The sequence below is a fragment of the Pararge aegeria genome, chromosome 1, assembly GCF_905163445.1.
Source record: "Pararge aegeria chromosome 1, ilParAegt1.1, whole genome shotgun sequence".
Classification (NCBI taxonomy): Eukaryota; Metazoa; Arthropoda; class Insecta; order Lepidoptera; family Nymphalidae; genus Pararge; species Pararge aegeria.
The window spans coordinates 10,971,817-10,989,929 of NC_053180.1; the positions used below are offsets into that span (position 1 = coordinate 10,971,817).

The 18,113-nt window shown below is 34.8% G+C and overlaps 1 protein-coding gene across 1 annotated transcript; it reads left to right on the top strand.

The window, feature by feature from the left end:
- Positions 1-8,868: 8,868 nt before the first annotated feature.
- Positions 8,869-17,319, top strand: LOC120623668 (hydroxylysine kinase). Its single transcript, XM_039889838.1, has 7 exons — positions 8,869-8,918; positions 10,862-11,181; positions 11,618-11,817; positions 13,683-13,802; positions 14,193-14,308; positions 16,206-16,395; positions 16,984-17,319. The coding sequence occupies exons 2-7, from the start codon at positions 10,890-10,892 to the stop codon at positions 17,185-17,187; spliced, it is 1,122 nt and encodes a 373-aa protein (XP_039745772.1). The 5' UTR covers positions 8,869-8,918; positions 10,862-10,889; the 3' UTR covers positions 17,188-17,319.
- The last annotated feature ends 794 nt before the right edge of the window (positions 17,320-18,113 follow it).

Here is an 18,113-nt window from a genome sequence, read left to right on the forward strand (position 1 = left end):
CAATTTACCATTTCAAATATGATTATGAAAGTAAATAATCTTAATATGTACGTTAAATAACGCTCACACACGTATAATAAAGTATGATACATAACTAAAACTCCGATAGCTTATCTATATATTATAATAAGTAATAGCCCGTGTCGCATGGTATAGTACTTATGATAAAAAGCCACACAAAAAATAAAAATAAATGTTGTGCCAATTATGCAAATAGTATCACTTTCTCAAAATATTCTTACAGTGGTTAGAAGAGGTTAGATGGGGGTAGAACCCTTCTTGTGGTTTTTATTGTGCCTTGCGTTTTATTACTTTTTTATTTCTTTTTAACAGCCCCTGGGGTCAGTTATTGATATACGACTAGGGGTGTTGCTCAGGAAATTTTAATGCAACTTCGCACTTTGAACTCAGAGTTTTCTGTTGAGATAATACGCTACTGATAAAAAACATAATAAGGCATAGAAACAGCGATTATTTATTAATATTAAAACTCTTCATTTCGTGCCAAAGAATATAAACAACAAACTAGGTTTAAGGACTTTATCCAAAGAATATACCTCCTATTCACTTACAAGAGAACTTTAACTAATAACATCCATTTTTTGACTCAAATATAAAGACAAATAATTAATTAGCTACACAGTTACAAATGTGGAAAATGTATTTTTAATTTTTTTACCTATCAATTTTATTTAAATATCAACTTATATCATTTGCTTAGTCGTTCAGCTTGGACCAGAATGCAAATCATTTCATATGGAGTACAGCTTTTGTACAGTGAGTCAGTTACTAACTGACTTTACAAAATTCTGTGTTATTTATCACGCTCTGACATTTGAAAGCTTTGGCTCGAAGGCTCACAAAACACTGAATAACTATTCGGATAGTAAATTATTAGGGATTCAACAATCAAAGAAAGAAACATTCACTTATTCTTTAATTTTTTACCATAAGATTTATATATTTATCGTCAAAATTGGATCAATTTTAGCAAGCTTATAAGCTAATATTATAACAATAATTATCTGCTTTCTACGGCTACTACATACATTCTACGGCTGATACAACCCTACTGTTCAAAATATTGTAAGCATCTATCATTCGCATTGCGAGGGGAATATCTTTTATTATACGTATCTCACTAACTGATACTTAATTCACCGACACGTACGAGTGAAATTAAAAATTATATAAAATATTTCATTGTTGTAAAATTATTCAATACTTTGTCTCAATACGTGTAGGTATTATTTGCAAGCCTACTATTTATGTTTATTATCTCTCACGTATATAGCTTCTGTTTACAAAGGAAGGAATAATTAAAAAAGAAAACCTCGAAATAACAGTCGTCGGCGGAAATCTTAAATTGGATCCGCAAGCCGTATCCGAAATGAGACGCAGCCATGAGCAATACCGTATGTCAGAACGAGAGAGGCGTATGTTTCGAAGTACAAAGCAAGTAATTGTAGACAATGGAAGCTGAAAAAGACGTTTCCTTTAACAAGATTTCTATCTCCAAGTGTTTTGCCTCAGGACTTACATACAAAGTTAACAGTTTACTCTTTAAGCTTGTAGATAGATCTTATTTCCCAAAAAATAAAGCTCAAATTATAATGAGAGCCTTATCGTAAGTACGCAAAATACATTTTGTAAAGTGGAAGAGACTTTGTGAACGTATGCGAAGCGTAAAACAAGGTTTGTCAAAGTATAATTAAGGTCCAGTTACAGTTGACCCCCCGTTCGAGGAGCATATGTAATAAAATTAGATCTGCGATCTGGTTTTCAGCGAAAACGTATTTGATGTCAAGTTGGACGAGTGTTGATCAAAGCAATGCTACGAAGTAAAATGACTAAGTAATCTTATTGTAATAACTAGTTCAAGTAGGCACATAAAAAAACGCTATTTATTTCTGTCTACTCACTAAATTTACATCATCATCTTCACGTCAACCGATTGATGTCCACTGCTGGACATAGTTCCAAAATCTACAGTCCTGGGCCGCCCGTTTCCAGTGGCTCCCAGCGTCCGACCGACCAAGGCTGTATTTACCGGTGCGGGTTCGCCATTCCAGCACCTGGGGATCTCAACGTGCATCGCTTCTTCGAGCTGTGTGCTCGCCCATTGCCACATCAGCTTCGCGACTCGAGCTATGTTGGAAACTCCAGTTCTTTTACAGATCTATTTATATCTGATTTTATCACGTAGAGAAACTCCTAACATAGCTCTCTCTATCGCCTACTGAGTAACTCTAAGCCTTCTTATGAGGCAATAGTAAGCGACCACATTTCAGATCCGTTGGTCAACACGCACTGTTCCGAAGACTTTGGTTTTCATTCACTGAGGGTTTTTAGACGAAAAAACTTTTATGGGAACTACAAAAAAATATATCTACGTAGAAGGACATGAATAGGCATAAAACACCCTTTCTTTTGGCATAGAGGATAAATATACGATGATGACCGCTGGCTCAACTTCAGATAATAATAATTGATTAGGTACCGACCATTTTCTGGTCAGAAATCGAACCCCTTATTTTATTCAGTTACTTTATAAAGCAAGGGGTCAATAATATCCCTCTGTCACGAGCACACCTCTCGACGCTAAAAACAAATTAAAAATCGCTTTTCACCCCACGCGTTTTGAATCCCAGCAATAAGGTAGCTTCAGATGGAATGGATTTTATTTCATGACCGTATTCGTCTTTTATTGTAGTTAAGTAATTTGAAGGCTGTGCTAATAACAAAATACTCCTTGCTTCATATTTTTGTATTATTATTAGTTTAAATAGGTATGGTATATAGATATTAATTCGTGGGAACCAATAATATTAAGCATACATGGTTTTTCGACGCCCTAATCCCGAAAACAATGTTGATAAAGCACAAATAACTTCACTCTTACTCTTCACAGTTACCTATGTAATAATAAAAAAAATGTGAAAGAGATAAACATAGGATTTCATGAAATTTGTTTCACGACGATTTTCTATCTTGAAGCCATTTAAAAATAATGCTACGTAATAAAAAAGTAAAAAGAATGCATCCGATAAATTTTGTTTTTATTCAGTAGAGAAATAAAGGAACAATTCGATTACCAACACCACGATAACGTTACTGATTTAATAGTAACAATCCATAAATCTTAATATCCAAATGTTAACCAGACATGCTCTTGAGGCGTTCTGACGCGTTAAGTTTTTACACGCCGCATTCAACCGCTTCCAGTCTGTAAATGCCTTATATTACATCTTCAGGCTGACGCGTGTACAGGATTATCGCAGCTCGGTCTGTAAGCTAATTACTAACAGTAATTAAACCATCACCCGAGCAGGGGCGAATGCATGATTGGGTTAATTGTACGGGTAGAAATTATTGAAGAAAATTTATTGAACAGTAAGGTAAGTAAGGTAAGGTTATTACCTTACCTTACTTACCTTTATTTGTAATTTATATCGCGATCAATTAAAAGAGTTCGAAGACTCAGGACTCCGTTTAGATTAAAAAAGTATGTGTACTTGTATTAAATTACAAAATTACCATCTTAAATATTTTGAAAGTATTTTGGATCCCAAAAATATAATTTAAAGCTTTGAAGTTTACCATTCTGACATTACTTGTAAAGTTATATGTTAGCGCTTAAAGCTGAAGTGCGTAAACACAATCTTCGTCATCATATCAACAAACAATTGTCATGTAACACGTTTAGACATAGGTGTTTTGCAGGGAGTTCCAAATTTCATATGTACCGCTAGATGTCGTTCCACCTTTAGGGCTAGCATACGCCGAGAGAGCTATGACTACAGTCTACCTATTATCTCGTCCCTCTACATCGAAAAAATATGAGTAACGAGTAGAGATAATTATCTTGCGAAGCGCATGCTAGGCCTACTTGTTTGGTGGGAAGTCTGCCAATGCCGCGCTGCATATACCGGCTATGGGTCGCTATTCCAGCACCTTGGAACACTTAATAGGATACCTTACTACCTCCTAGGACTCGAGTCAAAAATAATATTTAGAAAATATTTCCGAACAGTATTTGTTGGTGGAATTTTAACAGTTGTATAATTAATTAATTAATGATAGGTATTATTAATAATTAATTTTTTTTTTTCTACGGGTAGATAAATAACGGCAATGATGATATATTTTGTCTAAACGCAAAAAAAATGGAAAATACATAATGGGTTTTTACCTATATAAATAAACAAAAAAAAACAATAATAAAGTAAATACCTATAATCTCGTATTTAAACCATAAATTATTGTGATAAATAGATAAAATTTTATTTACATCATGTTATGGAGTTACAATGTTAACGCTTCTAAACATTTTGGATGGTATTAATAAATCTATTACGTGTAATAACATTAATTTCGTCACATTTCGCCGATATGCTACTTTGGCTTTACACTGCTGCCACCAATTGATGAATAGCTATATAAAAATAATATTAGACGTTTCGCCATCTCTTGATGAATGGTGTAAATAAAAAAAAAAACATGTTACCGCCACCTGTTGACGAGTAGTAAGAGTGCTACGTCCAAGCTTCCAAGGGATGAAATGAAAACTCTTGATGCTATATAGCAGTGTGATTTGGCTATCAAGTTAATCATAGTTGCGGTAGATGGCGTTATCACATTTAAAGTTCATGCTTTTGCGATAGATGGCGTATAAATTCGAATAAATTTCTCAATATTTTAAGAACTCTATAATTATTTACCTAAAGATAGGAAATTTTTTGACAACTCATGCATAATAATATATTTTTCAGAGGACTAAATTTTGCATATCTAATTTATAAGCTCACTCTAACATTCATTGGTAGGGGGCTTCGGCCATGATAGCAACTAGCACGTTAAAACTGACCAAAAATGACTTGGCGTGGGTTATGATACAGGTCGAAAACGGGATCATAGAATCTATTACATACCTACATGTTCCTGTGAAAAACATATTATTCAATGTGCTATTTAGAGCGCTAAGCAGTTCGTCGACCTGCTTATCTTTACATCACTCGTGATAGATCACACATTTCCCTCCATATTATGTTGATTGTAAACACAACTAGGTAAGTATAAGATTAGTAAAGAAAGTAGCTACCTAACATACCAACATACTACATACTTGAACATCTTGATAATATTATAAACATAAGTTCAGTACCTACCTAGGTATTTTTTTTTTTTTATTATAGCCTCTTTATTTCTGTAATACATTTTTATCAATTATTAATACATTATAATATGTGCATGCATAAAAATGATATATATATATATATATATATATATATTAAATTCTTAGTAATAAATAATAAAATCAAGTTTCACTATGGACCCCTATACGGGTGAAGGCCTCCTCCATTTTTCCCCACGACTGTCTGTCCTTTGCTTTGATTAACCAATATTCACCGGCTTTTCTTATTATTTCGTCAACCCATCTTTCTTTCGGTCTACCTCTTTTCCTTTTGTTTGTTGGACCTTGCCAGGTAGTTAGTTATATTTAGGTATCATCAGTAGGTATATTTAGGTATAAAATGGAGCATTGATTTAGTCAAAGAATCGATAGGTAATAGGTGCATCGTCGCAAGGTTGCCTTTCTACCGGTGTTTCAAATGAGAGTCTGAGAGTGTGCTCAAGAACTATGCAATCTAGCTTCTTATTCAACTGTTCAACGCTGAGAAATCATCTGCACCGATACTTGATATCCCAAAAGCACGCAAAAATAAGTAGTTCCTAGTTTCTGATACATAGGTATGCGCCGCAAAGATCTGGAAGGATCTGTTTCTATGATTATTCTTATATCCCGCCGTCATAAATAATTTCAAACCCATTCTTAATAAGGATATTTAAGGCAAGCGCGCTCCACCTTATATTTTGGCTTTGCATGCTCGCAATCGTACCGCACCTCTTGCCTATCGAAACATACTGCCAACGCAATATACCTAATATGACTTTTACCTTCTAAAGTTGCAAATTCCGTACTTCATCATTATTTACTTATAACTGACCCCTTAAAGGGAGGCCTCCTCCCAGAATGAGGAGAGTTTAGGCCAGGCATCCACCACGCTAGCCAAGTAAGGATTGAAGACTTACCAGACCTTAAAACTCTCAGGTACGCAGGTTTCCCACGATGTTTTTTCTGTTACCGTTGAAACAAGAGCTTTTTGTCTTGCTTAAATTAAAAAACGCATATAGGTAACTCAGAAGAGTTAAAGATGCGTGCGCGAAGTCAACCCCCCGGAAAGGTAGTTAAATTCTTACCCACTCGGTTATCACCGCTTGAGTGATTCAATACTACAGATTTTTATTTCACTAACAATCTCCCAAAAGCACTAGCTGTAGCAGTTCGTCTCAATCGATCATGATCGTCGTCATGTTTGGAGATCATGTGATCAGTTAAGATATTGAGAATGCGTCATTTTTATTTATTGTTTACAGAAAGAGATCAATCTCGAAATCGGTTCTATCTTATCTGTGGATCTCTTATCAAACGACTGTCCTTTTGGAATAAAATAATGTGTGAGAATATTCGGTGCTGTTACCTGTCATACCTACCCTTCTAACTAAGTTTGACCATTCTTGTCATTCCTTGTGTCTGTTGTGTAGCCGTGACCATTAAACGTAGGACCTATTTGGATAGAGTTTTTTTTGGTAGTAGTACGTATACACATTGGATCACAAATACACAATGGGACGCTGTAACATTGTTTTTAATATTTTTACCGTGTTTAGTACACAAAAATGCTAAATTGACGCTACTTGAAAAACTATACTTACTTGATGATTTAGATGATAATTGATCAGACTCAGGCATACCAACAGAAATAGGTGCATAATAGATTTTTCTTTGGAAAGACACTATAATAAATCAACAACATATTTTGTATAGTATATCTACCTACTTGAAAAGCCTGTCTGCTTGTAGGCACGGGTGGACGTAGGCCTATCTCTAGAATCCATATTCTAGAGTTGGCGTAGCCCGACATATTAACATGGTATCTAAGCTCTATCCTTGCTTATTGATATAAAAAAAGGATATAACAAATGTGTAAGTTGTGGACGTGAGTATTTGCAAAGAGACTGTTTATAGGCTGAAGAGCGATATTTATTTATTTACTTCCTTAGCATACTTAGGTACAGCTCGCCAAAACGTATACTAAGTCAGTTACAGATAGATGTACATGACAAAAAATATTAGTTAATTTGTCTGAATATAATTTATGAACTTAGCTAAACTTATATTAAATATAAGTCAATTTGTTGGTGCTGAGCAGTCAGATATAAAGTAGGTGCTAACTAAAACTTTTTATGCCAGAAAAATGCAAGGTTCCTTTCATAGGATTGAATAGCACGAAAGCCTTATTCTGCTTAAGAGCCTCTTTATGTACGCTTTTGTATTTACAATATTTGGAGATTTATACGTTTGTGCAGACTCCTGGGACATTACAAGGTCTATATTTTCGAAAATGTTTTATATACCTGACTTCATTTTTGTTTTAGTTGTATTTGTAGTTACGATAGTATCATTGTAAGTCAATGGTTGCAGTACTTTAAATGTGCTTTTATTACATGATAATTATGTCCAATTTGTTAATAAAAAATTCTTACAGCCAAAAAATTGCGCCATCACGTCATGTCGCGACGTTTGGTAACTGACTCGTTAACCACGATATCACGAATACAATAGTCAACTAGCACAGCAATTTATAAAAATATGCTGCTAAATTACGTGTGGCAATAGCGATCAATTTTTATCAAGGCAACTGTGAATTGCGATACTACGTCTAATAGCAATAACATATACAATACTATACTAGCAATAACCTATATTATAATATAATAGGCAATCGGATTTTAAGTGGGAAACAATATTTTATTACAAACTATAATTTTCCTGGGTATAGTCACGGCCGAAGCTCCCACCAAATAATTCTGCACTTTAGAAATTACAACGTGTCACACTGAACATTTGTTTTGTTGCGATCAAATATAACTGTTTATCTTTACCTAAGATAAACTTAGGTTAACTGATATTCAACAACTTCAACAAAAGGAAACTTCAGCTTCAGCAGAAATCTTTTAGCTTATATCTAACGTATCTAACACTTGATGTTTCAAAAGTGCTTATGAATTAGGCCTACTTGAACAAAATGAACTTAAATTTTGAATTTGAATTTAATAGGTGTTGTTAGGTCTGATGTTTGAGTACAAGACTCGCTTTGGTAAGTCAGCAATGTTGTTCTGGATACCTTCTAATTTAGGCATCATCATATAATCAGTAGGCATCTAGACAGATATAAATTTACTCTTTATGGCAGGCTAAGTCAAAAAATTTAGTTTGACTGTTATTTGTGACTCTACCACCGCACCGGGATGTAAATTCTACTGAGAAAAGCCTGCAAGAAACTCTACACTCGCTATTTTTAGACAGACATATTAATGGAATGAATTTACGTTGAGACTTTCGTTTGACACTGGGTCCATGGTCATCACATATAAGTTTATAAAGCATTTTATTATTGTCATGTAAAAAAAAATCACGCGTCTTATGATCTAAAAGCCGACGCCCAATGCTTGCTCTTTCCATACATAGAAATATTAAACCATCGTTTTGGGTATAATGCCCAGAAGTGATAATTTAGATGATGATAAGACGACATATATTTTCCATAATAGCTAAATTGTTCTGGTTTGTAATCATTTTATTTTAATTGTAAATAGGTTATAGGTGGTGTGTTAAAATAAGCAAACATGTATCTGCTACCTACGTACGGTAGGTGTTTTCCTTCGTTATTCTTAGATCTTATCATCACACGTTATCAGTGCTCTTGTTTATCATCTTTGCGTTGCGTTTCGTTACGTATATTTGTTGTCTGTATGGATAGTTCATCTCTGGACGCGCTAGTAAGCGGTGCACGGTGAGATCCTTTATTTATTTTTGAAGTTAAGACTGGATTACTTTTGGTTACTAACTAAAACAGTTTTAACAACTCAAGAACTTCAATAAAGTAACTATTTATCTAGGTACCCTAGTATTATTTAAAATATAGTAAAACTAATTTAGTGCTGAAAATTATAATTTTAACAGTAAACGGAAAGTTATGTTTACTTATTTAGCATCTAAGTATTTGTTAAAGTGTTGTTAGTACATTTGCAACGGATCTAAGCAGGAACTTAATGATAATATTATATGAACACCTAAGTTTAACTTTATCAGAGAGTGCCAGTTTATTTAAAGCTGAAAAATATTTATATCTAACGAAGTGATAAAGAAGTTAGTATGCATAAGGATATAAGCTACAAGCTTTTTGCCTGCGTTCTTCGACTGCGTTTATTACCGTTTTCTTCGGTTCCCGTGGGAAAAAGTAGCCTATGTTAATCTTCATCCGTTCTAATAACCCTATGCCAAAAATTAAGTTGATTAGTTTTTTAGTTAAGGCAGGAGAATCATACAAACAAACACACATTCGCATCTATAATATTAGTAAGGATACTATTATTATCCTAATGCGTACGTCCGATCTAAATAGGAATAGACATTTCAATACTGACTGCCTTGTGCTTCACGCGTACAATAGGATTAATTTAGCAAACCGGTGGCGGTGAACCGAATCATGTGACGATAGTTTGAAAATTATCCGCCAGAGGGCCGGCAACAACTAGCGTAACCGATGTAACCTTATTTGTTTTGTGGTTTATTTAACATACTCATGGCTATCTCTTCGCATACAAGCATTGATAAATGAATCAACATGGGTTCGGTTTTTTTTAACAAAAATGTCTTAATCAATTCATATCTTACTTAAATCAATAAAGCAGCTTTTTATAAACAAAATATAGATTTGGCAACCTCTCCAGACACAGAAGGTCCCGGTTTCGATCTTTCGGGATTCTTTTTTTCAGGTGAGATTAAAAGGCTAACTGGTAATGGAACTGGTGTGCAATAAAAAATTAATGAAAACCTGACGACTCGATTAAACTCAGCCAAGCGAAAGACCGTCAACATTTTCTTCTGATCTAAAACCTATATAACTAACTACTTTGTAAATAAATGCATTGAATGAGAGCTTTCATTTTTACCTGAGATTTTTACCAACTTTATTTTGCCTTTTTTTTACTGTCATATTCCCCATGTTGCGACATTTGACGACATGGAGCAAAGTTTTTTGAAAGCTATCCTAAGACTGTTAATATAAAGCTAATTACTTAAAATTATTGTATTTATTATTTATAGATTAGAACCGGATTTTTATAGTATTAACTAGCGTACCCAGCCCGCTTCGCCTAAACTTACATCATTAAATTTTTAATTTAAGTCTCATAATATATTAAATCATTTATTTCTCTCCGTATTCATTCTCTTCTATTCTCTTCTCGAGTGGGTGAAGATCTATCTACACAACAATATAATATCATCATAGTAAATAAAAGCTGTATTTGACAGTTCAAAAATAAGAGTGGTCTTATCGTCACTAAACTTTACAGGATTACTCGCCAGGTCAATCCGGAGATTCCCTGAAAGTTTCATTGAAATCGGTCCAGCCGTTTCGGAGCCTATACGGAACATACCCACACACTTTCTCTTTTATATATATAGATTGACGGACCAATCAGATGGTCCACCTGATGGTGAGTGGAAAACCATCGCCTGTAAACAGGGCAATACTAAGCAGGGCATGCAAAAAACACGTCCTGCAACGTGTCCTCTATGTCGATCATCCTGAGGAGTTGGTGTTAAGCCTCATGTGCCGGTAATTATAACGGTAACTATGCCGTTCAGACCGGAATAAGCATGGCAGTGGTACTTTCCCGGAAAAGAGTCTGGCATATAAAGCTTTTATTAAAAAATCGTATTCCACAGATAAAACAGCGAAACTTTGTAATCGAAAATGAAGGAAGACGGAAGCCAAGTCTTAGAACCTGCAACTGTTTATCGACCCGTTATCGACCACGATGGGGTCAAACTGCTGGCCGAAAGGCTATACGGCATATCAGTGCTTGAGTTAATTGAACTTAATGGCTACGATGATAAGAACTACAAAATTATTGAAGATCCTAACGTCAAGAATCCTTTGATAACTCACCATAGCCCTCACGGATACGTCTTGAAAATCATGAATTCCATGGACTCTCAGAACCTTGACGTCGTGGAAGCACAGAATGAGATCATGAATTTTTTGAGTAAGTTTTATTTAAAGTACTAGCAACGAAGCTTTTTAATCTTTTTTTGGGATGTGGAATTAACAAAAAAGGAAAAGTGAAACAAGCGAAACTGATCGGCACCTTTTTGTCATGAATACAAGGCAAGTTAATCAGCTAAAATAAAATAATTAAGCCATTGAAATTGACCTAAAGTTTTATCACCGCAGAAAAATGATTATGTGTATTTAATGTAATTAGCCTAATTTCGTATATTATTTAACTTTGTAGGCGGTTTTCGATATTTTGTGCATAGCCCACTGGCTAGGAGCGTCTTGATTATGGGCAAACCCTCCCGTTGGGAGAGACCTTCAGTCCAGCAGTTGACTGTTATAAACTATTGATGCTTAATTATTTACGTATTGATATATATTTTCATTTAGCACTCGCCTTTAACATGTTTTTTCTTGAATTTCAGTCACTCGGTCTGTAACATGCCCGAAACCAGTCCGTAATATTTTCGGCCACCTCCACTCGGTTGAGAGTATCAGTGGCAAGAACCATGTCGTGCGACTGCTGGAGTATGTGCCCGGTGAACTGCTGAAAGACGTGCCACTATCTGAGTCTGTGTTCTATCAGCTTGGAGAATTTGTGGCCAATTTGGACAATAAATTGCAGGTTCGTTGAAGCAGATTAGTCCGTATTGCTACTAACATAATTGTTCTTTTATGCATCACTAGCACCAAAATCAAACCACACTACAGGGCACGATTCTCTTCTCAAAATGAGAAGGGCATAGGCCGTAGTTCACCACGCTGGCCAAATGCAGATTGGTAGACTTCACATCTCCTTGAGAACATTATGGGAAATTCTCGGTTTCGGAATTCGGAATACAGCAACTTATATTTAATTGCTTAAATTCAAAATGAACATAACTCCGAGAAATAAGAGGTGCGTGCCGGGATAATTTAACTTTATACATAAATGTACCTACTTATTTATTAAAAAAAAACAACAATATTGGTCTTTGGAAATAATTATGTTGCATTGTAGCCAAAAAACTGTGCAATAAAAAATATGTTCCCCGCGAACAGAGTTACTACTGTTTCCCAGAATTGTAACTAGATAGTGCTCTTCTTACTATTAACTTTCACATGATAGAATAAGTAAACGTTGGTAGAAATTTGACTTAAGGCACTCTGTAGACGCACTTGAAGCTGCAGGAAATTATAGTAAATGAACTTGTCTTATATTTTGACCCTGAGAAAAGTACCTACCAGGTAGAAGGTACATATTCATATGTTTACCTGTAACCAATTATTATCAAGTTATAGAGACCTAGAATTATGTCTAGGTTATGTCAACTCATACAATTTCCCTTGACTGTTATCGTATTCGATACAGTCAAGGGAAATTGTATGAGTTGACATAACTATTATGTTTTGCAGTTACACTGTAATATTGCATTGTCACCATCAGTTAACCTAGTTTATTTCCATATGCTACGTTTTCTCGGGGATTAGGGCTGTCAGAGGCTTAATAATCTATAAACATAAAACGTGATTTTCGTCATGCTAAATCTAAAGTTATCGCTTAGTTTTTGATTATACTAAAGAAGTTCTTTTATAAAGTTACGCAACTGTATCAAATTTGCTGCCCTTTTTGTTGTGAGAATGTGAATAACGACAAGGCTGCTTGCAAGCAAGCCGCTCCGCTCTCATCTCTCACAAGATAGAAAAATTCTAAAGACTGTGAAAGTGTCAAATAATGTTGAAATAGAGCAATCTGCTGAGTTTCTTGCCGGCTCTTCTCGGGAGAATCTGCCGTCTGAACCGGTAGTAGAGTCACTATAAACAGACTAACTTGACGTTTTAAAAGTGCTTTAAATAAATTAGGCAAACTTTAAATAAATGAATTTTGAATTCAAATTTTGTATTTGGAATTATATGATACATTGGTAGCCCTATGCTACTTACTCAGTACAGACAGGTAATACGTTCGTTACACATGATAATGGTGTACCAGTCTCATGTCAAATTCAAGGTTGTTTGCTATTGTGATTTTCCTAGAGTATAAATTGTATCTACTCTCAGTTACCTAGATTTAATAAGTGGTAAATCTATACTGTGCAAATAGCTCTATAATTAACATGACAATAATACACCTGCAGGTCAGGATCCAGTGACTGGTATAGTTTATTAATGAAGTGTGATACTGACGGTGCAAGTGGAAGTGATAACAGCTCAGTGGGTATAACTTCACTTTGATTTCGGGTGCGGCAATGAAAATATTACTTTCTTTAACGGTGAAGGAAAATATCGTGAAAATAGCTGCATGCCTGAGAGTTCTCACTAAAGTTCTCAAAGGCGTGTGAAATATACCAATACGCAATTGTGCAGCGTGGCACCCATAACATTCTGAGCGGACACCCATGCCCTGCAGTGGACCGGTAATTGGTTGATAATGATGATGATGTTGATATCGTGCACGATGAAGAAGCGTCCAGCTGATAATATGATGCATGATTTTTTTTATATTTTCAGAACTTCAATCACTCCGGTTTGGTTTCTCGAGAGCATATTTGGATGCTGAGCAAGGTTCCAGAACTAGACAAATATAAGTACGTCATTAAAGACGCTGATAAGTTGGACTTGGCTGAAGAGGTGTGTAAAATATAGGATCAATATTGAGTTCGTCAAAAATTCATTTTAAAAATTAAAAAGCAGAATTAGTACAAGGTTTATTCACTCGCAATAAAATTAGTTTTTGAGTATAGAAAAATTTAAAAACCAGAATAAAATGGATCTTTTTTTTTGCATTAATAAAGTTCACATTTGCCTACAGTTCTTAAGCTCGGGCAAATGCAAAAGTACAGTATTTGCAACTCTAAAACGAGATACATTACGGACATTAGGTCCATTATACTTTGACCAATACAAAGTTGATATTCGAAAACGATTACTCGATTGCGAACGAAGAGATCTTGTACTACGGCTAAAGAAAACGTATCGTATTCCGAAGATACTATATAAAAAATTTACAATCTCTAACAGGTGATTGAAGAGTTCAAGTATGCTATAGTGCCTCGCTTAGAAGAGTTGGAGAAAGGCGTTATTCACGGTGATGTGAATGAGATGAACGTACTTGTTGATCTCAAACCTGGTGGCAGGTATGTGGCTAAACGGATAATAATAATCAAATCCTAGAAAAGAAAGATGTATGATGTATTTTTTTTATATTAAAAATTGAAGGACCAAGCAAATGGCTCACCTGAAGGTACGTTGAAAACCATCGCCGATGAATGCTAGGATTACGTCCTAAAAAGTGCCGCACTGCGTCCATCAACCCGTGTTAAGCCTCATTTGCTTGTAATACACCCACGTTATTCAGCCCGTAACACATGCTGCAGAAATAAGGATATTTTGGATAAACTACTTGCACAAAATTTCAAGTTTCTGCGTAACAATTCTGGTGGTTTAGTAGCGTTTTCAATTATAATAAACCTTTGTAATTTTTGTAAAATTCCTGTTTAATTTATTAGACCACTAAACGCATCAGTTTTGCGGATGTCAAAGCAGATACTGAACGGCATTGTACTAAGGTAAGCCCGGTGTAAGTAAAAGAGTTTTCCAATTTATGCTTACATGGGCTTACCTAACAAGAAATATAAATTTTTATCTTTCTTTTCACCTTTTTTATTAACTAAGGTTGTTCTTTTCAAAATTTACTACAACTTTTGTTCTCTTGTAATGCGTTTTGTGGTCGCGGGGTTTTCCATATTCTGATTTAAATTATATTTATTTAGTTACGTAATTTCCCACTTTCTTTGCTGTAATTAAATAAATGTATTTTCTAATTGCATGCAATACCTATTGGTAACAAAAAGTTATGCACAAATAATGAAAACTAACCCAATTAAGTATAAATAATTGTAGGTTAAAACTAAATCATTGTTATACTCGTATACGGTAATGGTTAAAGGTATAAATATGATAAATATGGTTCAATATCATCATCCCTTCAACAGATTTACGTCCGCTACTTGACTTATATGAGTTTTACAGAGTTCTAAAATCCATATTCGTGGGCTGCTTGTTTCCAGCGCCTCCCAGCGACTCGTTTGATGTCATCTGTACGTAAAGCTGCGTTTCACGGTCGTCATTCCACCATATTGGGCCCCAATGTCCATCTGTTCTCGGAGCTATGTGCCCCGTCTATTGACAATTCAGCTTCATGACTCCTTGAGCTATGTCAATGACTCTCGTTCTTCTACGGATCTCCTAATTTGATCACGAACTATCCTAGCATAGTTCTCTCGATCGCCCGCTGAGTGGTTCTGCCCTTTTTGTGAGGCCCATAGTAAGCGAGCACGTTTCATATCCGTAAATCATCCGGTGATGATCGCAACACGTGTTCAAAGTCTTTAAGTTTTTGTTTATAATTTAATTTCTGTTAGGTGTACAATAAGGTGTTTTCATTTCATTTTTCATTTTCATTTCCCAAAGTATATAGTAGGTACTCTTCAATTAAATATTTTTTCACTATAATATATAGCTGGTTTCCAATGAAGTGTTCGACATTTAATCAGAGACGCATGGTCTTTGAAAATTTATCGTGATAAATTAATGTCATTGTAATGTAGTTTAATAAAATAACTTGGATTAGTTATGTTTTAATTGGTTAAACCAAAAAATGATGTTGACGGTTTTCAAAACCGACGGGCACAAAAAGCTTTGATATGGCACGAGTGTCTTGTCAACAAACGCAATATAAAAGCAAACCTGTAAAAACTCTCGGTTCAAACCATCATGGCATACAGGCATATTTATTACTTACCCTACAGTTATAGGTTATCAAGTGTGGCGGGCGTTATGCGTGAATGAGAACTTTTTTCTTTATTTGAAGTCAATTAAAAAGGAAGTTAAATACTTTCTTAGTATTATAGAAGTTCTTCTATAACTGCATACGATGAAAAATTTCAAACTCATTTCGATGCATAATTTCGGTTGTTTAGGCGGTAGCAAAGTTGCGCCAGTTTTGGTTAAAGATTTATTTTCTTATTCCAGTAAATCCGACTACAGAATCGCAGGCATCATTGATTTCGGTGATATTCAGTACTCCTACTATGTGTTTGAGCTGGCTATCACCATGACTTACGTGATGCTTATCACCGGTGACCCTCGGACAGGCGGCCTGGTCCTTGCCGGATACACCGTCACTAGAAGACTGCCTGACGAGGAGTACAGACTTCTGAAGGTAAAGTAAAAACATGTTCTTCTTCTTCGAGTTAGCGTTATCTCACTAAGTCCATTTTCCGGCATAATCTAGCCAACTTTGCCCAATCTTGAGCATCCAATGTTAAGGTATCGGTTACCAACGACACTTTGCAGCCTCTACTCAACATGGACGTACCATCTGAGACATGCTTGTGCTTCAACTTATCTCCAATGTTACATATAAAAAATATTTTATTAAAGGCAAATAAAAGTAAAGAGCAGACGTGTGGAGGCAACACAACACATAAATGGACGTAAAATGTTAAAGTCTGGAGTGATCCTAACCCACATTTGAGCAGTGTGGGCAGGCTTTTATTCTATCACTTATAGTTAAGTTAATTTGTCCATATCTTAGGTGTTCGACTAATTAATTCAAATTCATTTGGTGCATTAAGGAATGCTATAGTGAGTGCAAGGGACGCGGTGCGGCAGAAATTTTATCCACAGTTCCACTTCCCCATCTGTTTAGAACCTAAACTGTTTGAAAAAATATTTTTTAACTGAAAAGAAATCTAACATAACATGATAAGATAGTTTACTAAAAACAAGTATTTTTGTTTATTCCCAGACGCTAATATCTTCTCGTCTAGTCCAAAGCCTGATCATCGGTGCATACACCAAAGAGCAGGATCCGAATAACACCTACGTCACATCTACCGAGAGGGCTAAGGGATGGGAGTTGCTTCAGAAGTTAAGAAAGTCCAAGCCGGACCCTGATGACGATCCAACCAATTGGAAAGCCATTGCTAATGAGTTCTTGACTAGAAGCTAGATTTTATTGCAAGCTTTTATATTTAGACTCAGAGGTCATCGTGCGCTTTTTTCATTTACATTCTATACATTTTCTATAGCAACACATTCTGTATGGTACCTTTTGTTAATAAAAAAATAATACAAATTATGAATAAAGATAATATATACGTAAATAAACTATAAATATTATTTAATTATAAATAAATATTTCAGAAGTTATAATTGCTATCTTTCATATGATTTTATTTTTGTGGACTTTCATGTATATTCTCCAAATTTGATTTACGAATAAGTAGTTTCTGTAACTAGAATGTTTAAAATAATGTGAGAAATGTAGTTGTATTCAATAGCTTTTTTGTTACTATTTTAGTTAATATCTATTTAACAATTATAAAACGTAATAACGTAAATAATAATGATTATTTATTGATGATAAATAATACCTTCATGAATTGTGTCGGTTGATTGTTTATTATATTATTAAGTATTAAATAAAGACGGGAAAATTTTAAACAGCTAATTTCTTATCTTTCTCATCAAATTGCTGTCATCGTAAATCTAGTTGTGAGATCTGTATCATAAGACTTGGTTAGATCCTACTTATAGTCTACTTATGGAATAAATAATTTTAAAGCCTGAGTTTGCGGCACATGTGATCATATTTGAAATGTTACCATAACAAAAAAAAAGAGTTTTGGTGCTTATAGCTTTAAGTCTCCGTGTCTGTCTGGAATAAACTGCTGAATAATTAAACAGATATTCCCAAGACTATCATATGTGACAAACATATGACAGTAAGATATGTTTTGGATTATATCACTATAATATATTATTGTAACCCGTCCGACATAGGCTACTTTTCCAAGAAATCCTCTATAATAGGTGGGAGGTGCATGAAGAAACACTTTATTTAGCGACTATTTATCAAATCCATAGATTGAATCC

Excerpts from the sequence above, each read along its gene's own strand:
- LOC120623668 (XM_039889838.1), top strand. The coding sequence starts at position 10,890 with ATGAAGGAAGACGGAAGCCAAGTCTTAGAACCTGCAACTGTTTATCGA. Across the intron at positions 11,818-13,682 it reads ATTTGGACAATAAATTGCAG|AACTTCAATCACTCCGGTTT; the intron begins GTTCGTTGAAGC and ends TTATATTTTCAG. Across the intron at positions 13,803-14,192 it reads AGTTGGACTTGGCTGAAGAG|GTGATTGAAGAGTTCAAGTA; the intron begins GTGTGTAAAATA and ends AATCTCTAACAG.